A 24,010-nucleotide genomic window follows, 5' to 3' on the forward strand; every position below is an offset into this window, starting at 1 on the left:
AAAGAGCTAGCCCACTGTCTGATTTGGAGACCACCTCCCTGACTGATCATATCCAGGGCAGCATTTCAAATAAGGTCCCGGTGGGGGAATAAGATTCTGAAGCAATGGCAAGACCTTCATAGTTACTTCTAAAACACACGAAGGACTAGGCATCATGGGCCCAGGGGCCTATCTGGGGACTGGTGGAGGGTTACATGAGTTCTCCAAAAATACAGACATTGCATTTATAAATCTATTTTACAGTGACCAGACCCAAGCCTCGGGCCCAGGGATGGGCCAGACTCCCAACCAAATCTAGCTGGGGGCTATGGGATTTCAAAGACCCTAGAAGCCATGATGAGGCCTGTAGTGAGGACGAAGGAAGACAGTTCTGCTTCATAAAATGGGAACTTGTTTGGGGGCGGGGGAAGGATTGTCAAGAATTATTCCTAAAAGTTTTGAGGGGCCTGTCTTCACTGTCCCGTTGCCCTGTGGCTGAACATCCAACGGTGGTCTTAGAAAAGCAACCCCATGTCCAGATCGCACCTGCTGCCTCGGGCTGGAGGAAGTCTACCAGCACACCCGGGCCTGCTCCCTATGGCTCATCAAACAGCTGCAGGTCTAAGCGGACCACAATCTCCCCTGTGGGGACTTCATGTAGCAGGAGACACTTTGTAACTGGGCCCTTGGAACCCTGGTCCTTCTTGATGTCGGCCACACGGATCTCTGTCCGACCCAAAAAATCTGAAAGGAGAAAGAACACCCTGCTCAGAGAGAGAATTCCTTAACTTCAAGGCATGTATTTGGCACACTGGGAATTTTTCAGCGACTTGTTATACCCTCCCTTCTTCCAAAAGGGAATTAGGTCAGTTTATAGGAATCCATGAACCACAATGACAGAGCATAAGTTTTGAATGGAGGGAAAGAAAAAAAAAAAAAAAGGACACCAGGGTGGGGACGAAGGTGAGTCTAGAAGGAAGTAAAAACAGAGACGATGACAGTCCCCACACCTGGGGAGCTCCAAAGGCCTAGAAGCGTCCCGGGAGGCAATGCAACATTGGATGCCATATCAGCTGCACAAAGATTGAAAAGTAATATCTCCCAGGGTTCGTCACAAGAGGACACTTCGTGATGTCACATCCTTTTCAGAAAAAGCAAAGATGGTGAGCTAGGGCTGGTCCTTAAAATGCCCCTTGCGTGTGCCAGAGAGCAAATGCAAGGTGTGGGAGAGGAGGCCACACACAGCCTGGGGCTCCATGCTTTCAACAGCGCTCCCAAAACTATCTCAACCTCACTTTTTATCAAATATTGAGCACCAGTAGAAGCACAGATGTGAATATATTTGTGTTTTTTAATTTTTTTTTTTTTAAGTAGGCATTACGCCTGGTGCAGAGCTAGTGCAGGGCTTGAACTCACGACCCTGAGATCAAGACCTGAGCTGAGATCAAGGGTCGGATGCTTAGCTGACTGAGCCAGCCAGGCACCCCTGCCCCCTTTTTAAACTTTTTATTTATTTTTTTAAGTAGGCTCCACATCCAATGTGGGGCTTGAACTCATAACCCTGAGATCAAGATCTGAGCTGACCCCCTCCTTTTTTTAACTTTTTATTTATTTTTTTTAAGTAGACTCCACATCCAATGTGGGGCTCAAACTCATAACCCTGAGATCAAGAGTTGCACACTCTGCAGACTGAGCCAGCCGGGTGCCCCTATACTTGAAAATTTTTTTCAAATTAGGCAATTACGCAATGGTGTTAAATGGGCCTCCAGACCATAATTCCTTCATTTATTCATTCAAGAATTATTTGGTGGAATATACTGTTATCCAGGCACTCCTGTACAGGAAACAGCCTTTCAAGATTCCACTTGGCTCAGTCAGAAGAGCCTGTGACACTTGATCTTGAGTCATGAGTTGAGCCCCATGTTGGATGTAGAGATTACTGGAAAGAAAAAACAAACAAGCAAAAAAAGCTTTAAAAAATAATTTAAAAAAACAGATGTGAGAATTTTTTTCTGGTGGACAGATGCAAATTTATTTTGCCCTATGCTCATTTCGTGGGAATAATCTCTTATATAAGAACAACACTAGGATTTTTAATTTATACCCTAGTGGAGTTGTCACTGTGTCCTGTTATTTCCCTATTTAAAATGACCAGTCTTAAACTTTCACTTGTCAGAATAAAAACTGGCAATGAAACACGGTAGTCGAGAGCCTAGCCTTGAGAGTTGTTCTGGGCATTCTCTAACATTTAGCCAGCTATGTGCCTGTCTTTAGACCGTAACCAAAGGTACCTAACTCACAATGAGATAATTCATATAAAAGTATTAAAAGGCAAAAGCCAAGCTAGCAGAAGCCCCTCACTCCTAGCACTTCCCTATACTCTTTGGATATAATTGAGCCTGCCATCTTCAGACTTACTCTCTGGTTTTTATCAGCTGAGGAAAAGAGAGAGAATTTCTTGGAGTCATTGGCCAGGTGCCTTCTTTTCCAGGCTCAAAGCAGAAGCAGGAAGCGGGTTGAAGGAATGATTCATCCAACCCAGTTCCACAGTTCCATCCTTTTGATTAACCAGACATGTCACCCAAAGTGCACTGATTGCTTCTTGCCACGCCTGTCGTGGGCTGACACTTTTCTTGCTCAACGGGCTACTTTTATCCATTATCACCGTGGCTTTGGGCCAGGAACTAAAGGACTGGGCTGAGACTCTGGGGTACAGTCTTTTTTGCAGTCGCGTGCTGTAGGGAGGCATGGGACTGTGTTCTCTATCTAGGGCAGCTGGACCACTCTAGACCAAGCGTGCTTTGTTCACCTTTTCTGAGATGTCACAGCATCGGTGAAGGCCACTTTCTAGGGGGGCTGAGTCTTGCCTTGCGCCAACCTCATCTTTCTGGGGGGAAGTCAAAAAAGATCCTGGGCACCAAGGTCCCAGGTAGAAAACATTTACCCCTGAAAGCTGGATGACAGAGGAGGAAGGGCACCTCGCGAGGCCGCTCTCTACTCACCGTCTGGAGAGAACTGGTCCCTCTCAAACACGGTGATGCAGAGGACCTCCTGCTCCAGGTCTTTGATGAAGAACTGGCAGTTGGAATTCCATTTGGGATTCAGAGTGTCCTGGATCGTCTTGGTGATGTGACACTGGGAGCCCATGGTCACCTCACAGTACGGGTTACTCTTTCCTAGAGTGGACACAGTCTGCTAGACTCCTACCTGGCTGCAGGGCTCTGGGCACGGCATGGCAGGGTCACAGCCACGACGGGCAGCAATTTCCCTCCATGTCCCTCATTTTTACCACCCCCCTCCCATTGCCACACTCGATAAGTGCCATAAAATGGAGAATCTGGGCAAAAACTCCCACAATCCAGCATCACAGTTAAGTTATAATACGTAAATATTGATAACACTTAAATAATTAGATTAATGGACTTTAAAATTAAGCCTTTCCTGTCTCTTTGCTATAGCCTTAGACTGTATCACATCCACTATGAAATGGCAACCACCCGGATCTCTCTGAAAAGCAAAATGGTGGGAAGGATTAAATTAAAAAAACAAAACAAAACAAACAAAAAAAAACCTCTAGATTTTAACAAGTGTTAGAAAAGCCAATTCTGGAAGGAAAATTTAGGATTATGGAAATAGCACATTTGACTTAAGTCTGGCTGGGGGGAAGGGAGAAAAGGCTTCTACCAACAACCCATGCTAGAGGGAATTTGAGGTCCTTACCATGTGACCGACAGGGTTTCAGCTCAATGCCTTCAACAACGTTCACCATCAACCTTCCAATACCTGTTGCCCTTTGGGAACGGACTACGACAGCGGGAAGAACAACACAAGATGCTTCACTGAAACATTTGGTGCCTTCCCCATCCCTGTTTGCCTCAGACCAGTTTTATGTAGCTGCCCCCCCTTCTCCCCTCAGACTCTGGCTGGCTCCACCCTTCATCCTGCGCCCCACTCTCCCCTCCCCCACTCCCGTCCCTTCTCAGCCTCCCTCCGCCTCCAGGCTCATCTTCCAGCTTTAAGGATTCTGAGCCCAAACTTCTCTGCCCCAGCTCGGCAGGAAACAGTCCATGCCACTGAGCAATGCATACCCAGGTACGCCTTCTCCCGCTTCTTTTTCTCAGTCTCTATATAGAGTTCTGAAGCAGCTTTGATTTTCTGCACCCAGGCAGTCCTTGGAAATAAAAAGACAGAAAGGTGCCAAACAGAACTCAGGAAAAAGGTTTCAGGTCCATTCGCATTCAGTCTCCAGGACCCTACCTGCTTTGTTCATTTGATCTGAACAACAAAGGCTTGGGAAAGAAAGTCTGCTGTTCTGTCAAATGATGCTAATAATTATTCCTACCATTAATAAAGAGGGAGGAGTGGCATTTTTACTGATATGCTTAAGACCTGCCTTGGCCTTGGTGCCCCTGTGGAAGAGAAATGCTGACCCGGAGATGTTGGCATGCAACTCTCTCCTCCCTCGTTGAAAAGCATCCCATTACAAAACAGATGCACATAGGGGAAGGGGGGGCAAAAATAATATAAAAACAGGGAGGGGGACAAGACATATGACACTCTTAAACACAGAGAACAAGCTTAGGGAAGCTGGAGGGGTTGTAGGTGGAGGGATGGGCTACATGGGCAAGGGGCATTAAGGACGGCACTTGGGACGAACACTGGGTGTTTTATATAGGGACTGAATCACTAGATTCTACTCCTGAAATCATTATTGCACTATATGCTAACTAACTTGGATGTAAATTAAAAAAAAATTGAATAAAATTAATGAATTAATTCTTTTAAAAAGCACCCCATGTTTGCCTAACCAAAGAAGGCCAGAAGGATCTCTCTTATTAAACCATCCAAGGGAAGAACAAAACCATTTCCCAGACAGGGAACCACTTTCTAGGGAAAAGCAAACACACTCCCGAGCAAAGTAGTTGGCATGACGCTTTCTCCTTCATTTCTCGGAGACCCATATGTATGATAGCTTTGGCCAGTTTTCTTGTTTGGCACAAATGCCCTTTGGAATGTCGGTTGGCCTTGGGTCAAGTTCGCCCTTCAGAAATGATCTATTTCATTTGGCTGTAGGGCAGAGCCTTGAATACACGATTGAAGCAAAATAACAAAACAACCCACTGCTCTCAGATCCAGGATGTCTGCGTAAGCGAGCCCAGCTGAGGATAGGGTCGGGCTTGGGTGGTCCTATTAATCCCCAGATCGCCTTCCTATTGGTTTCTGCCACCTGGAAAACCTTGGGAAACTGAGATGCTCCACGGATCTCAAAGAAAGATGGGAATTTCCTTTAAAAAAATTCTCAAGCAAAATCAGTTTCAATTCATTTTATTTTGAAAAATTCACGCCACGTGTTAAACTTTTGAGCGGCTCTAGAGAAAAGCATGAAGACCCCTCCAGCCAGAGGTTGTGGTATTGCAACTGAACAAATGTTGGGACCTGCTGATTAATTAAATGTTCTACATATGTCCAGCCTGGTGGAACCCAGGTCCTCAGTGCCAGGCAGGTGGCAGGTCTTACCTTTCATTTATGCTTTCGGCTCGGAGGGTGTAGACTCGGTCAATGTGGGAAATGTGGAAGATGGGCTCATCTCCAGAAGGGTCAGTGGGTAATTTTACTAGAACCTCATTCAGGAAAATAGGCTGAAAGAGAATGCACAGGCATTAAACAACCAGACGGGACTCTGTGTGTTTCAATGAACTATGAGTGTGCGTGAGCTTATGTGCACATGTTCTAGTAAACTAAACTGAGTGTGTGTGTGTGTGTGTGTGTGTGTGTGTGTGTGTGTGTGTGTTTTCCAGTAAACTCTACTGGAATCATAATTTTGCATTAATATCAACTTTCATGTATTGCAAACTATAAATAGAATTTTTGCCTCCTCCATTTTGCTGGTATTTTTTAAGCCCTTCGCAATACGAGCTGACCGGTCTGTTTTGGCCGTTGCATATCCCAACCAGCAAACAGTCTTCAACAACTTAACCTCCAGCCAATCCCCTCCAAAGATTTTCATACAAAGTTGCTAGTGACAATCTACATAAGTACATTGTTCTTTGCCCCACAATCACCATCACCCCACAATCCCCTAACTGCTGCCTCAGAGAAAATTCTTCCGCACAAACGCCCCCACACAGACAAATTTAGGAAAACGGTATCCCGTGACACAAAGACACACAAACACAGCTATGTACATAGGAGCAGACCAAATAAACAGCAGAGGGAAATTCTCCACACATGGACTGTTTAGATTGGCTTTTGCTGGAAAAGGTGAGGGGCACAGATGTTTCAAGCGATCCTGAGAAGTTTGGGGAAGGGTCTGGGAATGCTTGGAAGGTGGGCACCAGCGCTCAACTTCTGAGCTGTCCCATGCCTGCCTCCTGCGTCACACTAGACCGCGAGCCCCACCAGCATAGGGGGCACTCCTCACGTCTGAGGAACCACAGTGGCCATTTGGAAGCTCATAGATAGATGTCTTGTCAATCGAGTCGAATGCTGTTCCTCTTCTGATAATGTTGAACTGCACTCCTTTAGCTACCCTAAACCCTGGCTCATCCCTCCGTCTTCTCCTCTACGCCACAACCCCCCCCCCCCCAAACCCTGCTCATACTCTGCCTCCTTCTGGAAACTTTCTCCTTTCCCCGCCAACACCAACCCTGATATTGCAATCTAGAATCGTAATCTAGAACCACGATCTAGAACCACACTTACTGTTTTGTACATTTTGTACTGCAGGTTCGATTTGGGACTGAAGACTTTGTCCGTGCCAGATGAGCCCAAGGGCTTTATGATTTGGGTCAGCAGGAGGAAGTCGTTGAAGAGGAAGCCATACAGCTCCTTGTTGCTCTTGGCCTTGTAGAGTTTCCCGCTGTGCAGAAACTTGCGTGGCCCCAAGCAATTGGTCACTGAATTGAACACAAGTTGCTGAGAAAGGAAAACAAAGCCCAAAGAGGACACGGTGAAGGGAGGTCATTTTTTGATTTTTGTGTTTCTGCGTCTGAAAGCGCGGGCTCCGTCAGAATCGGAGGCTGGGCCCCCACGGGCCTGTATCTTAGGCTTCAATCAAAGACTGCTTTGCAGACTTCAGGCAGTACCTTTCAGGGCCAAGGAGTCAAAGGCAGTCAAAGACACAGTTCTGGGGACTCCAAGTGTCCAGATGAGTCTTGAATATACTTCTGACTGCTTTCTCCCGAGGGGGTCTACTAACGTCTGAGGGTGTCGGTGCCCCCCTTTTATTTACTGGGAAATGGCAAACAGGAAGAAAATTCTCGGCCCTCTCCCACCTCAATGAGTACGGGCTGTGTCTCCAAAGGGGGCATCAGCCAGCTCCAGTGACGACCCCACACGGGTTCAAAAGGTCCCTTGCGCTTGGGGAAAGCAGCAACCGCTCCCTGCACAATTCTACAGACCACATGCTACTTTCCAAGGTCAGCTAGAGTCCAGGCCCCTCGCACGTGAGTGAGTGCAAAACTCAAGGGCGCTGAGTGATGCCTCAAAGCCAAGCAGAGCAGACACGGTGTTGGCTCACATTAAATCTCCACCAACTCACTAGTCCGGAAAGTGTGAAGGGGACACTCTCATTGCCACTTCGCCAAACCTTGGAGATGGCTCCGAGTGCTGCTAAAACATGGCTCTATCATCCCTCTGGGCTCTCTCATCTCACGTGAGCAGTTTCTAAAGGGGCAGAGGGAGACCGAGGCAGAAAAATGACCTCACTAGGATCCCCTTTTTTTTTGGCGCAGGGTGAGAGACTGAAAGAGGGAAAGGCACAGCTGTGCCCAGGCAGCAGTATGATCCAGGCAAGGGTCAGACTCTCACGGCCCCCACCTGTCCACACTTGGGCCCCAGGGGATGCTCTACTAGCAGCCTTCAAGGCCAATGCTCTACAGAACTATGAGCCCTATAGGTCTCCCTGAAGACAGTATTTGTGAAGAGGTGACAGGGTTCACACCATGTGTCCCTCGAGAGATGTTGGTGGCCACTCATCTCCCTCCATCATGGGAGAGAGAATCAGCAGTGCCTCTGTGACTGGAGATCTATAGGCATCAAGGAAGAGTGACCACTCCACTCACTCTTGGGTACAAAGAGGGAGAAGTGTCTCTCATCTGCCACCGGGGCTCTGAGGGAGCCCAAAAGACTGAAGATGACACCCAAATGGGAGCCTTTAGTGCCTAGTTTTTACCCCTTTGCACTATGAACAGGAGGCTGGAGATCAACCCAGCCCTTTTGGCTTGCCAAGAGAGTCCAAGGCACTTGGGGACAGACAATGAATCCAGAGAAGGCAGCCTGGATCACACGAAGGCGATGTCATTTATTCATACTCCAAGTTTGGGGCCTCCAATTGGCCAGGCTAACACTGAATATAAATGAAGTGGGAATGATATTTACATTTCTCTTTCGTTTAAAAGAAGTTTTTTAAATGTTTATTTACTTTTGAAAGAGAGAGAGAGAGAGTGCAAGCAGGCAGAGGCAGAGAGAGAGGAAGACGCAGAATCTGAAACAGGCTCTAGGCTCTGAGCTGTCAGCACAGAGCCTGACGCGGGGCTCGAACTCACAGACTGCGAGATCATGACCTGAGCCAAAGTCGGATGCTTCACTGACTAAGCCACCCAGGCACCCCTACATTTCTCTGTCTTAAGACAAGAGTGGCAAAGACAGCATTTATGTGAAAGTTAATCATAGGTCTGAGCCCAGATCTGGGCCAGGAAACGGAAGCCAACGTGCCCCCTTTCCATGATTGTACAGACAGACGGAAGCTGCTGTACAATAGCTAGGTACAACCGGCTGATAAGGAAGGACAACAGTCTGTTTCAAAGAGGACACAGAAGCCACGAAACTCAAATGACAAGAGCTTATTTTATGCTGCATGATTTAAGAAGAAGACCCAGGCAGGCTTCACTGAGTCCACCCGATGGCAGCCATGAGATGCAAGGAAGGGCCCCTTTCCGAAGTGCATGTCGCCATGTTGGCACTTCTGCCTGGCAGATTCGGGTGCTGTTCAGATCCACCGTCTGCAGGATCAAGTTAAAGCTCCTCTGAATGGTACACAGGCCATTCTCGCCCTGCCTTCAACTTGCCATAAAGCCGTATCGCCTATCGCCCTACAGATGCCCGGCTCAGGACGTCCCTCCACTAAGATGCCCTCCCCCTGGTTTCCTACCTGGATAGACGTCTTCATCCTTCAACACCCAGCCCAGTGTCTCCTTCTCCAATGCTTCCCTGAATCCCCCTATGACTGTCCCTTCCTCTTCATCATGTGTTCCCACAGCACCTGCAGCTGGCTCTGCCTTGCCACCCATACTTTATCGTAAACATTGGTTTCGTCCCTCCACTTCATCCAGAACCGTAGAACCCTAGAGAGGGGAGAGGTGACATCTTTGTGATTTTCATGTCCTTAGTGTTTAGTACACTAAGGCAATGGCACATGGGCAGGTGCTCAAGAAATGTTTACTGAATGAATGAATGGATGATAGCGTAAGTGAGCCAACCAGCCGGATGAATGCCCCTGGATTGATTATCGACACAAAATTCCAAAATGGGAGTCTACACTTGTCACCTGGATTTCCACAGGGCTGCTCCCATGGGCTGGCTTCTCCCACACCTATGCTGAAGGCCAACAAGGAAGTGAGGCAGGGGAGGAACCAGCGGTGATGACTTCCTCGGGTAGTGCCTGCCTTTGAAGCATTGTAAGAAGGAGGAAGCCACAGGAAGAGGGGGATGTGGGGGACACATTCTGCCTGGGCATTTTGGGAAACCCTAGTGAATGGCGCGTGTGCAGGCATGTGTGTGTGTGTGTGCGTGCACGCACATGCATGCAGAGGCAAAGAAAGAGAGGCGGGGGGGAAAGGGCAGCAAGAATAAATGAAACTAAGGGAAAGGTAGGGCACAAGAAATAATTAAATACTAGAAGCGAGACTTCTGTGGCTCCAGTATTGATGGGCTACACTGACCTATCCAGTGAAAATGTTAAAAAACTGAGTAGAATATAAAAATTCACTTTTGAAATGCAAGCAAAACGATAAAAATGTGAAACAAAGTTTAAAACAATGTGCAGAGGCCGAAAACAATGAAAATGTGAACCCCAGAAGATAAACCCCAAAGCCAGCTTCAGCCTGACAGCCTCCCTTGAATCTGGTGACCTTCAGCGTCCACTTCAAAAGCCATATGGGCCGCAGGAAACAAGCGGTGTTTCCAGGGCTCACTGCGCTGAGGGAGCTAACAGGAGAGCTCCACCAAAAGAAGCCCACAGAGGAAAGGCCACGAGTGAACTCAAGCGCAGCAGAGATGAACAAGAAGACTTGCTTGTTTTTGACCTTGGTGTAAGTGGAATGAAAAAAAATGCCCCTGAGAATTTGCAGCCACAGGGCAACTCCCGACCCATTCACAACTACAATTCACACGCTAGTGTGATCCCAAAACCCCTCTACGTGAAACTTAGGGTGATCCTGGTAGCGATTCTCTCAGGAGGAATGCAACTTCAGAGCTCCAAGGTCCCACAGATAAAGCTCCAAAGGACACTGAACTCACAATCGAAAATCACAGTACATACAGAGAAGCAGGCATGCGCGGTGACAGCTAGCAGAAACAGCAGAAGGGAACGAGATCCGTAACTGTAGATATTACACTTCTCTGCTGTGAGATATGCAGGAATATGTTTAAAATGTGTTAGGGGGAAAAAAAATGCAGAGCATGGCCACCCGTGCAAGGACAAGACACAAGAGAGGAACCAGCAGATCCGACAACACAAACAGAACTGCCGAAAATGGAGGAGAAAGCAGTGCAGAAATTAAAAAGTCAGCGGGACAGGTTCAGGAGCAGGGGAGAGGCAGCTGGAGACAGAACAGGCTGTAGCCTGGAGAGGACGCTTCACGATCTTTCTCGCCGCTGAGGCTCAGCGGGAGGGAGGCCCGGGTCCCAGCCCGAAGGCAGCTACCTCGGACAGGCCTTCACACTGCACGTGGCCTTGGATCCACTCCAGCCGGTCGGAGTTCTCCTTCTCCCGCACCCCTTCGTTCACCTGGGAGCACAGCTCCTCCGCTTTCTCCAGGGCGTGCTTCAAGTGGCTGTGGTCAGGGTGGTTTTCGGGAGTGTTTTCCAGGATCTACACGGGAGGACAGAAGACAGCAGCCTCAGGCGGTGCAGGTGGACCTGGGGTCCCCTGTGCTGGGGGGGCCCAGCACAGGAGGGCCTGGACCTTTCCTGATGGGTGCTCACAGGAGAAACCGCAGCTCTGAGCACCCAACTGCAGCAATGACGTGAGCGTGACGGCCACTCCTTGTTGGCCAGGGCCCCTCGGGAGGCAGGGGGCGCCCACATTATTTATACTTTGGTATGAGGAGGGCAGTGGCTGCAGCGAGCGCATTACACACCCCACGTGGATTTCTCCCTGGAAAATGGCTCTTTTCCTGGGTCCGTGCACAGCTGCAGCAACCTGCGCACCTCTGGACCAGCGTGCAAAGGGGTACATCTGAGCAAATGTGCCTTTTTCTGGGTAGAACCCTCGAGGCCAGCGGTTAAGAGTGCCAGTCCTAGGGCTCCACCTCCTGCATTAAAATCTCTGCTCTGCGACTGACCAGGCATGCTATGGGTCAGTCCCGTAAATGTTCTGAACCACAATTTCCTCATATGAAACGTAGGGATGCTAACAGCACCTCCTCTAGGGGCGCCTGGGTGGCTCAGTTGGTTAAGCGACCGACTTCGGCTCAGGTCATGATCTCGCGGTCCGTGAGTTCGTGCCCCGCGTCGGGCTCTGTGCTGACAGCTCGGAGCCTGGAGCCTGCTTCCGATTCTGTGTCTCCCTCTCTCTCTGCCCCTCCCAGACTCATGCTCTGTCTCTCTCTGTCTCAGAAATAAATAAACATTAAAAAAAACTTTAACAGCACCTCCCTTATAAGATTGGAGGACTCAGTGATTTGATACAGTAAAGTACTTTGCAAAGTGCCTGGCCCTTGGAAGGTGCTCAGTAAAAGGGAATGATTATCATCGGGTGTACCTACCGAGGCTTTGTCCAAACACAAATAATTCAAATGGACCTAACCTCGAATAATATCTCATCTCAAAGGTACACTTCGGCTTAAAGTCCTAGGTAAGCCCCTAACTTGAGAAAAATGCACATTCTGGGTCCTGCGTGGACACCGATCATCTCCAACAAGGGCCCCACCCTCCAGGCCAAATCCCAGCTGAGGTCAGGATCCCTTTGGAAACTCCTGTTGTCATCCCTGACCATATCCCTGGGGGGGGGGGGGGGACTTCGGCGTAGGAATTTTCTAGAGCTCTCCAGGTGATTCTAACGTGCAGCCCAGTCTGAGGATTACAGTGCTAGACTGGGAGCCCACACAGCTGGCTTGTGTGAATTCATTTGTCTTTGTTTTTGTTTTGTTTTGCTTTCTTTTTTTTTCTTCGTCAATTTATTTGAACTAAAAACAAAACAAAACAAAAAAACAAAAACAGTTTACCCATTTATGCCACCGCCTACCCCTGCCTCCGGCCACCACCAATCTGTTGTCTGTATCTGTGAGCTTGGGAGGCTTTTTTAATTAATTTTTTTCAGATTCCAAATATAAGAAAGATCATATGGTATTTGTCTTTCTGTGTCTGAGTTAGTTCACTTAGCATAATGCCCTCGAGGTCTGCGTTGCTGCAAATGGCAAGATGTCACTCTTTTTAATGGCTAAATAATATTCCATTATATAAATTATATTATACATATTATACATAATATATTTACATCATAATTTATATATCTATTCATCCATCAATGGACAAGTTGGTTGTGTCCATGTCTGTTATAAATAATGCTGCAATGAACATAGGGGTGCATTTATCTTTACAAATTACTGTTCTTGTTTTCTTCAGGTAAATACTGAGAAGTAGAATACCTGGATTGTGTGGTAGTTCTATTTTTAATTTTCCAAGGGACCTCCTTACTATTTTCCATAGTGGCTGCACCAATTTACATTCCTACCAACAGTGGGTAAGAGTTCCTTTTTCTCCACATCCTTATCAACACTTGCTATTTCTTTATAATCGTCATTCCAACACGTGTGAGATGATTTTTATTTGCATTTCCTTGATGATTCATTATGTTCAGCATCTGTTCAGGTACCTGTTGACCATCTATATGTTGTCTTTGGAAAAATGCCTATTCAGATCCTCTGCCCATTTTTAAATCGGATTGTTCATGGGCGTTTTTTTTCTTTTTTCTTTTTTGCTATTGTATGAGTCGTATGAGTTCTTTATATACTTTGGATGCTAGCCCCTATCAGATTTTTGATGTGCAAATATTTTCTCCCATTCAGTAGGTTGCCTTTTCATTTCGTTGACAGTTTCCTTTGCTGTGCAGAAGCGTTTCCGTTTCCTGTTGTCCCATTTGTTTATTTTTGCTTTTGGCGTCAGATTTTTAAAAATCATTGCCAAGACCTATTCGCATTGTCAAGGAGATTGCCACCTGTTTTTTTCCGGGAGTTTTATGGTTTGGGCTCTTACATCTGAGTCTTTAATCCATTTTGAGTTAATTTTTGTGTGTGGTGTAAGACACTGGTCCAGTTTCATTCTTTTGCATGTGCCTGTCCAGTTCTCCCAACATGATTTATTTATTTATTTATTTATTTATTTATTTATTTATTTAATTTTTTAATAATGTTTATTTTTTGGAAGGGTGTGCACAGGGGAGGGGCAGAGAAAGTGGGGTGGACAGAGGATCTGAAACGGGCTTTGTACTGACAGCAGAGAGCCTGATGTGGGGCTCAAACTCGTGAACTGTTGAGATCATGACCTGAGCCAAAATCAGACACTTAACTGACCTAGCCACCCAGGCGCATGCCCCCCCCTCCACACACACCATTTATTAAGGAGACTGTCCTTTCTCTATTATGTGTTCTTGGCTCCTTTATTGTAAACTAATTGACCATATATGCATGGGCTTATTTCTGGGTTCTCTATTCTGTTCCACTGATCTATGTATCTGTTTTTAATGCCAGTACCATACTGTTTTTTTTAATTATTATAGCTTTGTAATATAGTTTGCAATCAGGGAGTGTGATGACTCCAGCTTTGTTTTTCTTCCTCCAGATTATTTTGGCTATTTGGGTCTTTTATGGCTCCAAGTTTTAGAATTATTCTATTTCTGTGAAAAATGTTGGAATTTTGAATGGGCTTTCATTGAATCTGTATACTGTTTGGGGCAGAACGGATATTTTTTTTTTTTAATTTTTTTTTAACGTTTATTTATTTTTGAGACAGAGAGAGACAGAGCATGAACGGGGGAGGGGCAGAGAGAGAGGGAGACACAGAATCGGAAGCAGGCTCCAGGCTCCGAGCCATCAGCCCAGAGCCCGACGCGGGGCTCGAACTCACGGACCGCGAGATCGTGACCTGAGCTGAAGTCGGACGCTTAACCGACTGAGCCACCCAGGCGCCCCCAGAACGGATATTTTAACTACATTAATTCTTCTAATCCATGAGCATGGAATATCTTTCCATTTATTTGTGTCTTCTATAATTTCTTTCACTAATGTCTTACGGCTTTCAATACACAGATCTTTCAACTCCTTGGTTCAATTTATTCATAGGTGTTTTATTCTTGTCGATGAAATTGTAAATGGGACTGTTTCTTTAATTTCTCTTTCCAATAGTTCATTATTAGTGTATAGAGATGCAACAGATTTTTGTGTATTGATTTTGCATCCTGCAACTTCACTGAACTTACTTATTAGTTCTAACAGTTTGCTTTGTTTTGTTTCAAAATGGAAATGGCCTTATTGATTTTTCTGTAATATTGTACAATATTCAGAATTCAGAAAATTCAGCAAGTTATAAAGAACTTGGGGTGCCCAGTTGGCTCCGTTGGTTAAGCGTCTGACTTCGGTTCAGGTCATGATCTCACAGTTTATGAGTTCAAGCCCCAAGTCGGGCTCTGTGCTGAGAGCTCTGAGCCTGCAGTGTGCTTTGAAGTCTGTGTCTCCTTCTCTCTCTCTGTCCCCCCCCCACTTGTGCTCTGTCTCTCTCTCTCAAAAATAAATAAATGTAAAAAAATATTTTTTAAGGGGCGCCTGGATGGCTCAGTCGGTTAAGTGTCCAACTTCGGCTCAGGTCATGATCTCAGTTCGTGAGTTCGAGCCCCGCGTCAGGCTCTGTGCTGACAGCTTGGGGCTGGAACCTGCTTCGGATTCTGTGTCCCCCTCTCTCTATGCCCCTCCCCCGCTAGTGCTCTGTCTCTCAAAAGTAAATAAACATTTAAAAAAATTTTTTTTCATTTTTTTGAGATAAAAAAAAAAGAACCTAAAAAATCACCCATAATCTCCCCAACTGGACAGAACTTCTGTCTGTATATTAGTTAAATGCTCTGCCTACACATACACACACCGCACACACACACACACGCACACAACTTTTTAGAAAATAAAAATTAAATCATGCTACCATACCACACTGTGCCATTTTGCACACTGTTTTTCCCCCCACTTAATAGCAGTTACACAATATCATTTGATGTCCATATCCTGTGGACCTATGCTATCATTTTTTTTTAATTTTTTTTTTTAACGTTTATTTATTTTTGAGACAGAGAGAGACAGAGCATGAACGGGGGAGGGGCAGAGAGAGAGGGAGACACAGAATCGGAAGCATGCTCCAGGCTCTGAGCCATCAGCCCAGAGCCCGACGCGGGGCTCAAACTCACAGACCGTGAGATCGTGACCTGAGCTGAAGTCGGATGCTTAACCGACTGAGCCACCCAGGCGCCCCTCATTTTTAAGGATTCTATGATGCATCGTTGTAAGGATGAACTACAAGTCATTTAAATAGTTCCCTTCCCATAAAAATTCATGTTGTTCCTAATTTTTAAATATTTCTCTGATTATTTTTTTAGGACAAATTCCTAGAGGTGGAAGTGTTGAGCCAAAGAGAATGTGCAGTTTGATCTGTCCAACACCTTCCAAGAGCCTGAACGACTTTACCTTCAAGCAGCATTTTTGTCAACACTGTTGACCTACAATCTTCAATATATCCCTATCTGGCAAGCCCAAAGCAAGGCATTTTCTTGTGTGGCCATGCATCTCTTTTATTACTAGTTAATTTAAATTTGGTACATTTACATATACTAACTTGGTTAATTCTCACAACTCTTTGCAGTAGGTAGTATTAGTGTCCCTAATTTACAGATAAGGCATCCAATGCCCAAAGAGGTTAAGTAACTTAACCCAAGGGTATACAGCAGTGGTGACTGAGATTCAAACCCAAGCAGCCTGTCTCCTGACTGTGTTCCTTACTGCTATTCTGCACTGCCTCCCAGAAATATCTAGCTGTATATTTTACCTATTTTCCCGCTGGAGTATTTATCTTTTTCCTTTTGAGCTGTAAGTTGCCTTACTTAGAGGATAGGTAGATACATAGATAAATACAGAGATACAGGTAGGTAATCTACGTATATTTCAGCACCTACTTACATACAGTCTGAAATACATTTACCCAGGTTCCATCTGTCATTTGTCTTTTGATGTTGTTCATTATATTTTGTCACACAGAAAATTTTTAAGAAAAATACTGTTACAAATAATATATTGACACATTCTTGATATGCAAGATTCAAACAATACAGAAGTACACAGAGCAAACGTGAAAGTTGCCTTTCACTATCCTGCCCAAGAGATAACAGACTGAAGGGCATCCCTTTAACTACTTTTGGATGCTCTGCACATATTTAATAACCACACATAGAGCTTGTCCTCTGTTTTGCAAAATGAACCACACTGTAGGATTACTCAGGAAAGGTGTTGTTTTGTTTTGCTTTGTTTTGTTTTAAGTAGGCTTAATGCCCAGTGTGGAGCCCAATGCGGAGCTTGAACTCACAACCCTGAGACCAAGGTCTGAGTTGAAATCAAGAGTCGGTCACCCAGGTGCCCCCCTCCCCCCCTTTTTTTTAACTTAATAGCATTTTCTGGATGGCATTCCATGCTAATTCATAGAAGTCTCTATTTTTAAAAATATTTTCATGGGGCGCCTGGGTGGCTCAGTCGGTTGAGCGTCCGACTTCGGCTCAGGTCATGATCTCACGGTCCGTGAGTTCGAGCCCCAAGTTGGGCTCTGTGCTGATGGCTCAGAGCCTGGAGCCTGTTTTGGATTCTGTGTCTCCCTCTCTCTCTGCCCCTCCCCTGTTCATGCTCTGTCTCTCTCTGTCTCAAAAAAAAATAAATAAATGTTTAAAAAAAATTTAAAAATATTTTCATAGTACAGATCTATCACAATTTATTTGCTCTACTTAATGAACATCCAGACTAAAATATTTTTTTAAGTTGCTACAACTCTAAATCCTTTACATTTCTTTTCTTAGTGCCATGCTAAGAATTTCTCCACCTCAGTCTCATAAAAAATATTTCATCTTAGTACTTTGATGATTTTTCATATGTATTATAACTGGCTACCTTTTAAAAATCTCTTCTTAGCTCCACTATTTTTCAGTCCATTCTCAGGTCCTTGAAAGGGCAGCAAGCACATTTCTGCAAATAACTATAATTTGTTTTTTCCTCTTTAATATGTATGACTCTCAGTTCTTTTCTTGTTTTTGTCCCCCTTTCCTCACTGGCTAGATCTAAAACACCTACTTGAAAAGCCTGTCTCCAACTCCAGTGTGCAATTAAATATTGGGGGAAATAAACAGAAGTACTGAGCTAGTTAAATAGTAACAGTCAAGTTGGAAGAGAGGAGATAGTAGGTCGAAGGCCTGCTTCCGATCTAATCATTTAATTCAGCCAAGGTGGCCAGAGTGTATTTTGTGGCCTCAAGCTGGGGTTGAACTGAGGAGACCGGAGGGAGATGTGTTACTCTAAGGAGTTTGAGAAAATTACTAAACATACTGAGGATAATGAGAGGCAGGTTTCTCATAGAAAAGTTACAAGTATAGAATGGGGGAAGGTTAGAATAAATTCTGTGGCTAAAGATTAGAACAGGAGGGATCAGTGTCAACTCATAGATTTTAATATGCATTTTTATATACATGGATTGATCTAGACATAAATATAAATGTATGCGTGTACACTTACATATATGTGAGTATGTGTGTATGAATATAATACATACATATATTTCCTGACTCTACCACTGAGAGACTCAAATGGCAGTAACACCCCAATCGCAATGAGCACACCAGTGCCCAGATCTGGGCGTCTAAAGTCTCCACTAAACGGAACCAAATCTAAAGCCCGTCTCCAGGAGCTAGCCCCCCTGTGGTTATATAATCACAGGCTCAGAGGATGTCGGAGTCTGCTCCCTCATATTGCAGATGGAGACATTGTGAGATGGCTTCACAATGGCTTTCTGAGGATGGGTGGGCGGCGTTACGTTTCTTTCTTTTTCTTGGTAGGAAAATCGAGGCACGAAGGCATTACACCTCTATTAGGAAAAGAACCAAGAACTGAGCTCCCTTTTTCCAACTTATAGGGTAAAAGCCACTTGGTATCACAGCTGAAGGCTGTATATCATTAGCTCTTTTCACAATAAACAGCTTTTCTTTCTGAGTTACCAAGCAGATGCTTCCACCATCCCATTGGTGTATGATTCGATAACAACAGATACCAGGTGCATTGGCTGGGGAACTTGCCCGTGACCCCGGATCCCTGAAATGCTGAGCAAGCGTTCTTCTGCTTGAAAAGGTGAGATGGCTACTTACATTTTTAATGATCAGTGGGTATCTTGTTACCCGTTGCATAGGCTTCAGTATAAAACTAGAGAGTGGCATCCCTTTACATCGAGGGTCCATTGCCAGTCTCTGAAATGAGAGATGTTTTAAGTGCACTTAAGAAATCTGCAAAACCTAGTCAGTGACATCAACACTGATGTTATTTAGGACTCCCCACCCATCACGTTGTCTCATTTATCTGGACCAGAACTGAGGAGCCTGGAGTTGGAAGGGCCTCGTTATCCTGGTCCAGGATGAGGCACGTTCCAGATGGACACTGGACACCGGTAGATGTGACTCAGCCACCAGGGTCAACTCCTGGTCTCCAGAGTCAGTACAGCCTCCCTGGGACATACAATTCCTCCCTTACAGAGATGAGATTCTGACTTTACAGCGACTATTTCTTCTGGATATCTGCCAGAGCTTTGTAACAGCCCCAGGAATAAGAAGAGACACAAGACTGTAGAATTAGAATAAAAATTCCCCTTAAGTCCCAGAGATGGCACAAGGGCTGGATCGCATTGTCTGGTTCAGATGCAGCCTGCACATCCCTGTGGGAGCCCCAGGCAGGCAAGGACAGTGGAGCTGAGACATGAGGGGTGAGGACAGCAATCTCAAGGCCTGAAAGTTGTCCCCACCCTAGACCACCTGTCCCTTTTTTCAACTCAACTGGGGGAAAGAGTCCTTTTACCCCCAAAAGATGATCCCATCCATAAGTCACAGGGATAACATGGTGACTCAGCTTTCAAAGGCATCGGTCAGGTTTAACAAAGCCTTAGAAACAGGCGGCTGCCGTGACCTGGGCCCCAACTGTTAGTGTCTGAATCCGCTCCAGACGTGGACATCATCACTGCAGGAACACCTCACACCTGGCAAGGGCACGTCAAACCCCCTCAGGGATGGGGTGAGGGGAGGTGATCAGGGAACGGAAATAAGCCCCCTGCCCTGGGTGGTGTCAGCATTTCCCTCAAGTTCAAGTGCATCCAGTGATGAATTCATCCTGCCTTGTGCCCAGGGAGGACTGGCCCTTGGCTGAAACCCCAGGTGGCCGGGCATCTGCTCTCCAGTCTCTAGACCACCCTGGGCCTACTTCTTACTGAAATTTCTCCCCTTTGAATGACTTTAGAATGTGCCGATTCACTGGATAGCAAATCAAAGCATTTCATGTTGAGAAACACCAGGGGAACAAGAAAGAACAATCATCATATGATGCAATGGTCAAGGAGGGAACACCCTTGTACCTCACAGTGATGATTCCACAAACACGATTATTGGGCCAGAGGGAATGGTCTGCCCCCAAATGCACAAGGTACAAAGATAAGCCTGCCATTAGTGTTACTGGTCTATTCCCTAAAATGTAACTGTTTAGCAGAAATTATTTGATTCTCTTCCTATGTTTTTTTCTCTGGGAGACGTGGGGGCTGTTTGAGCGGGCCAGTGGGGCCAGCAGGGACCTACCCCAGTCAATGCCAAGTCCCAGGGCCTGGAGCCTCCAGCAGCACGGGGCCCACCTCCCCAGACGTCCCTTGGTGGACACATGGCTCTCGAGATCCCCTTATCCCCAAGGTAGACGTCCTGCATCCCACAGTCACCCCCACAGGCTTCTTAGGGTTTGAGGCCATCAACAAGAACAAACTGGAAAAGGAACAAAGGGTCCACTGGGATTCCTGGCCATTCCCTCTGCAGCAAAGAACTGGGGTGCTCAGGCCAAACAGAATAGGAAACCTGAGGGGCGCCAGCCGTGCTGGGCCTGACAAATGAGACAGAAGATTAAAACCTGCATCCAAACAACACCACTAACACTCCTGGACCGCAGATCAGAGCTGCCGGGCGCAGGGCTGGCCCCTCCTCTCCACGTCCACCCCCTGGGTCACAGCCACACCTGCCAGCTCACATCACCCCTGTTGCTCAGCCAAGACCTGAGTCCTGTTGGCTTTTTAGCAGGAATGATCCTGCAGGCTTGACTTCGCTCCTCGCACCCCCGGCTGTCCTGCGACAACCACTCAGGGCCAGGGGCTCGGCTCAGCCTGGGCTCCTTACTTTGACAAACTCCTTGAAGTCCGGGGCCTCGTCCGTCTTCTGCTGGATCAGCGCAGCCCCATTGAGCTGACAGCTGCAGAAGCGGATGTAGGGCTGCATGTGCGGCAGCTGGGCGGTCAGGATGTCGCCGACCATCTTCACAGGCATCTTCTCCCCAGACATCTTCTTGCGGACTCTCAGCGCTCTGCACGGGAACGTGAGAAGTGAGCCCCCTGCCTTTACCCTCAGCCAGCGGTGACATGGTGCACTTCTAGGTGGTACAGAAACAGAATGTGCGTGAGGGGCACAGACCCGGGGCCACTAAAGGATCTACTGGGGAGACAAGGAACAGAAAAGAAATGAGTCTAGTGCTACAGAGAGGTATCCCCGGGCCATTTTTCTCTGGCATGATGGCTGTTGGCTGGTTCTTAGGAATAAAAACTTTTCAAAGAAATCTTTGCTGAACGAGTCAGCACGAAAAATAGTATTTTTCTCATGGAGAAATACGGAATCAGTTATTTAGTAACTCAGACAGGATCTCTGTGTTGATGTCTCACTTCATAGACGATCTGTGGTCAAAGTCCCAGGCCACTGTGGCCCCGGCACTGAGTCTGATTCCGGACCAGTGCCACCCAAGGGAGGCTACTGTTGCCAAGGGACATGAAGGCTCATTTTCAGACTGAACATAACATAATTAAGATGGTAAAAATCAACTGCCACAGAAAAATAATCCCATTATGTCACCAAAGCCAAGTACAAATGATTGTCGACTATCTGTGTCATTCACTGCTTCATTGCTGTGGCTAATTTGAAATTGACTGGATTACGGGGTTCTGAAAAGAGAAGCCTGTTTATATGATAATGGACCAGTGAACCCAAACAATTCATATCCTGGAGGCTGAGGAGAGACTGATGGGACTGGGAAAGGTTTGTTCTGGGGTCCAGCGGCAGCCTGAGCGTTCAGGGCCATGAGAGCCAAGACTGTGCATCCCAACCTTCCAACTCCAATATGAGAACTCCTAACACCAGCCTCTAGAGGACATATCACTGGGCTTCTAGCCAGCAAGGATAGCAATGCACCCTGACGGCAGGACCACAACACGAGGCATGAATGTGTTCTGCCTACCCCAATGATGATGGATAGATGGATGGATGGATGGATGGATGGATGGATGGGTGAATGGGTGGATGGATGGATGGGTGAATGGGTGGATGGATGGATGGATGGATGGATGAAACAGAATGGTACAATATATGATTTTCACATAACCTTTGGCTTCTTTCACGGTCATGTTAGAGAAGCCCTGAGGTAAGGATAAAGCTACAGAATTCCAAGGAAGCTTTGCAATATTAGCATTAGGCTTTAAAAACTTCACATCACATTATTTTCTTTCTCCTACATTTTTGGCTAAAGGAATAATCCTTGGACTGGGCAAACAAGTCAGGGAGAGAAATTTTAGGGAAAATAAATTATGTGGTCTGAACAATTAGTAATTCTCTCTCTGCAGATGCCCTTGTAGGGAGAGATGCCCGTCAACACTGGCAGCTTGGGGGGAGAGGGGTGGCAGCCTGATACCCTCAGAATAGCCAAATGGCCATTGCTCATTGAGGGGGTTGGTATGAAATATCTCCCAACATGTAGAAATTTCCTCAACTTGCTCAATTGGGAATGATGTCACCCCCAGTTCTGGGGGACCAGAGCCCTGAATAACCATGTTACAAACTGGTTATGCATGGACAGTGGAAGAAATTCCATCATTCCATCATTTTCCTATGAGGAGGAGCAAAATCTTTCTCTAAGAGAATAAAAGTACCACCCCCTCCCCCACCCCCTTAAAAAATAATAATAATGGAGGAGACAAGGAAAGGAGAAAAGAAGAAAGATGGGCATTGTCGTGAAGAGGTTAAACCAACACCTGGGTTCTGGAACCCCACACTTGCAGACTCCAGTTGTCCACCTAGGGGCCAGGCCTAAAACCAGGCTCCTACTATGGACCAGGCACCTGTTAGGTTCACTCGTGGGTCTCCTTCTGGGATGTTCTATTGCACAGGCAGGACTGGGCCTGAATGGGTTTGAACAGAGGGTGTCACCAGGCTCCCGGGTCACGTGACTCAGCTGCCACAGCTCTGCCCTTTGGTGAGCTGGTTTGTAATCTCATCTAAAGGTTTACTGGGTGGAGGCCGAACGGCTGGTAAGCAATCAGCGAATGGACATTTCAAAGAGCGCTCGGTGTTTGCTGAATGAATTAGCGCTCCTGACCCTCTGAGGTCCGCAGAGCAAGCACATGGTCAACAGAGCTTGCATTTATTAATACGTGCTTTACGTATCAAACAAACACTCTCATGTGTACTGCTAACTCTCCCTATTGGCCGTGGCACACCTGAGGCCTAGGGAAACCGAGAGACCTGACCAAACTCACACAGCTAATACTGACCCGAGCAGCCCTTGAACCCAGGAGGTGTGACCTGTGACCCCGGAGCTCCAGGTCCCTGAGCACTGAGCGTGAGACAATAGACACAGCGTCCAGACCCGCCTCCACGCCCGAGCTGCTCTGCGCAGGCCCCGTCCTTCCTCCGGAAGCAGCTCCTGCCCTCCGGCCAGGTTTGTCTCCACTTCTCTCCTTCCACAGCCCTCTGCTTCTCTCCCTGTCTCCGCTTCCGGCCTCTCCTCCATGCCCCGCCCCCAGCCCCAAGTTCCCTCCCTCCAGGCGGAGCCTGCTTGGGATTCTCTCTCCCTCTCTCTGTCTCTACCTGTCCCCCACTCGCACTCTCTCTGTCTCTCTCAAAAGAAATAAACTGTACAAAATTTTAAAAAACACACAAAAAACAGTCCCTAACACCTGGTTTGCACAGCCCTATGTCACTTCTGAGTCCCTTCTGTCACTTCTGACAGCTATACTCAGGGGCCTGTGCCCACTCTTAACATAAAAACGTTCTAGATCTTTCTGCCCTACTCTGTTTCTTAAAAGCAAATTTCACAGCTCTCCACTCACCAGCAAGAGAACAAACCATCTGCTCTGACCCCCAACCAGAGGCATCATTAGTAGGAAGTCCTATGTCCCAGTTAGCACCCCTTTATTTTCATTGTATTTGTTTCTTATCTATCTGTCTCCTAAATCCCATGTCCTTCCCCCTCCCACCCCAAGTTCAAGGAGTCGCTGGCCCTTGGATCGGGAGTGGCAGATATGTGGCCTTGCAGGGATTGCTGCCTTACAGTCTCTTTATCCAAAAAAGCTTTCCTCTTATAGCCTGCAGGGGCCCCCAAATCCCCCCATCATTGGGGTTAATCCTTTGCAGGAGAAGTCAAGTCTATGCAGCAAAGGAATGTAGCAAGATGTTCACTATACA

At 46.6% G+C, this 24,010-nt stretch overlaps 1 protein-coding gene across 6 annotated transcripts in view; it reads right to left on the reverse strand.

Annotated features, from left to right (window-relative positions):
* Positions 1 to 316: 316 nt before the first annotated feature.
* Positions 317 to 24,010, reverse strand: part of ITSN1 (intersectin 1) — a 217,705-nt gene continuing 194,011 nt past the window's right edge. For 3 of the 6 annotated variants that reach the window (XM_042903097.1, XM_042903098.1, XM_042903099.1), the window contains exons 31-39: positions 20,684 to 20,933; positions 18,635 to 18,733; positions 10,904 to 11,071; positions 6,682 to 6,894; positions 5,497 to 5,618; positions 4,068 to 4,150; positions 3,700 to 3,783; positions 2,982 to 3,155; positions 317 to 723 (exon numbers count right to left, since the gene is read on the reverse strand). In XM_042903097.1, coding sequence (XP_042759031.1) covers positions 575 to 723; positions 2,982 to 3,155; positions 3,700 to 3,783; positions 4,068 to 4,150; positions 5,497 to 5,618; positions 6,682 to 6,894; positions 10,904 to 11,071; positions 18,635 to 18,733; positions 20,684 to 20,933 — 1,342 coding nt within the window. In that variant the 3' untranslated portion in view covers positions 317 to 574. Of the gene's footprint in view, positions 724 to 2,981; positions 3,156 to 3,699; positions 3,784 to 4,067; positions 4,151 to 5,496; positions 5,619 to 6,681; positions 6,895 to 8,767; positions 8,982 to 9,130; positions 9,324 to 10,903; positions 11,072 to 18,634; positions 18,734 to 20,683; positions 20,934 to 24,010 lie in introns of those variants that run through there. The other 3 variants (XM_042903100.1, XM_042903101.1, XR_006192990.1) reach the window with 3 other exon arrangements.

This window comes from Panthera leo, chromosome C2 (genome assembly GCF_018350215.1).
Source record: "Panthera leo isolate Ple1 chromosome C2, P.leo_Ple1_pat1.1, whole genome shotgun sequence".
NCBI classification, from domain to species: Eukaryota; Metazoa; Chordata; class Mammalia; order Carnivora; family Felidae; genus Panthera; species Panthera leo.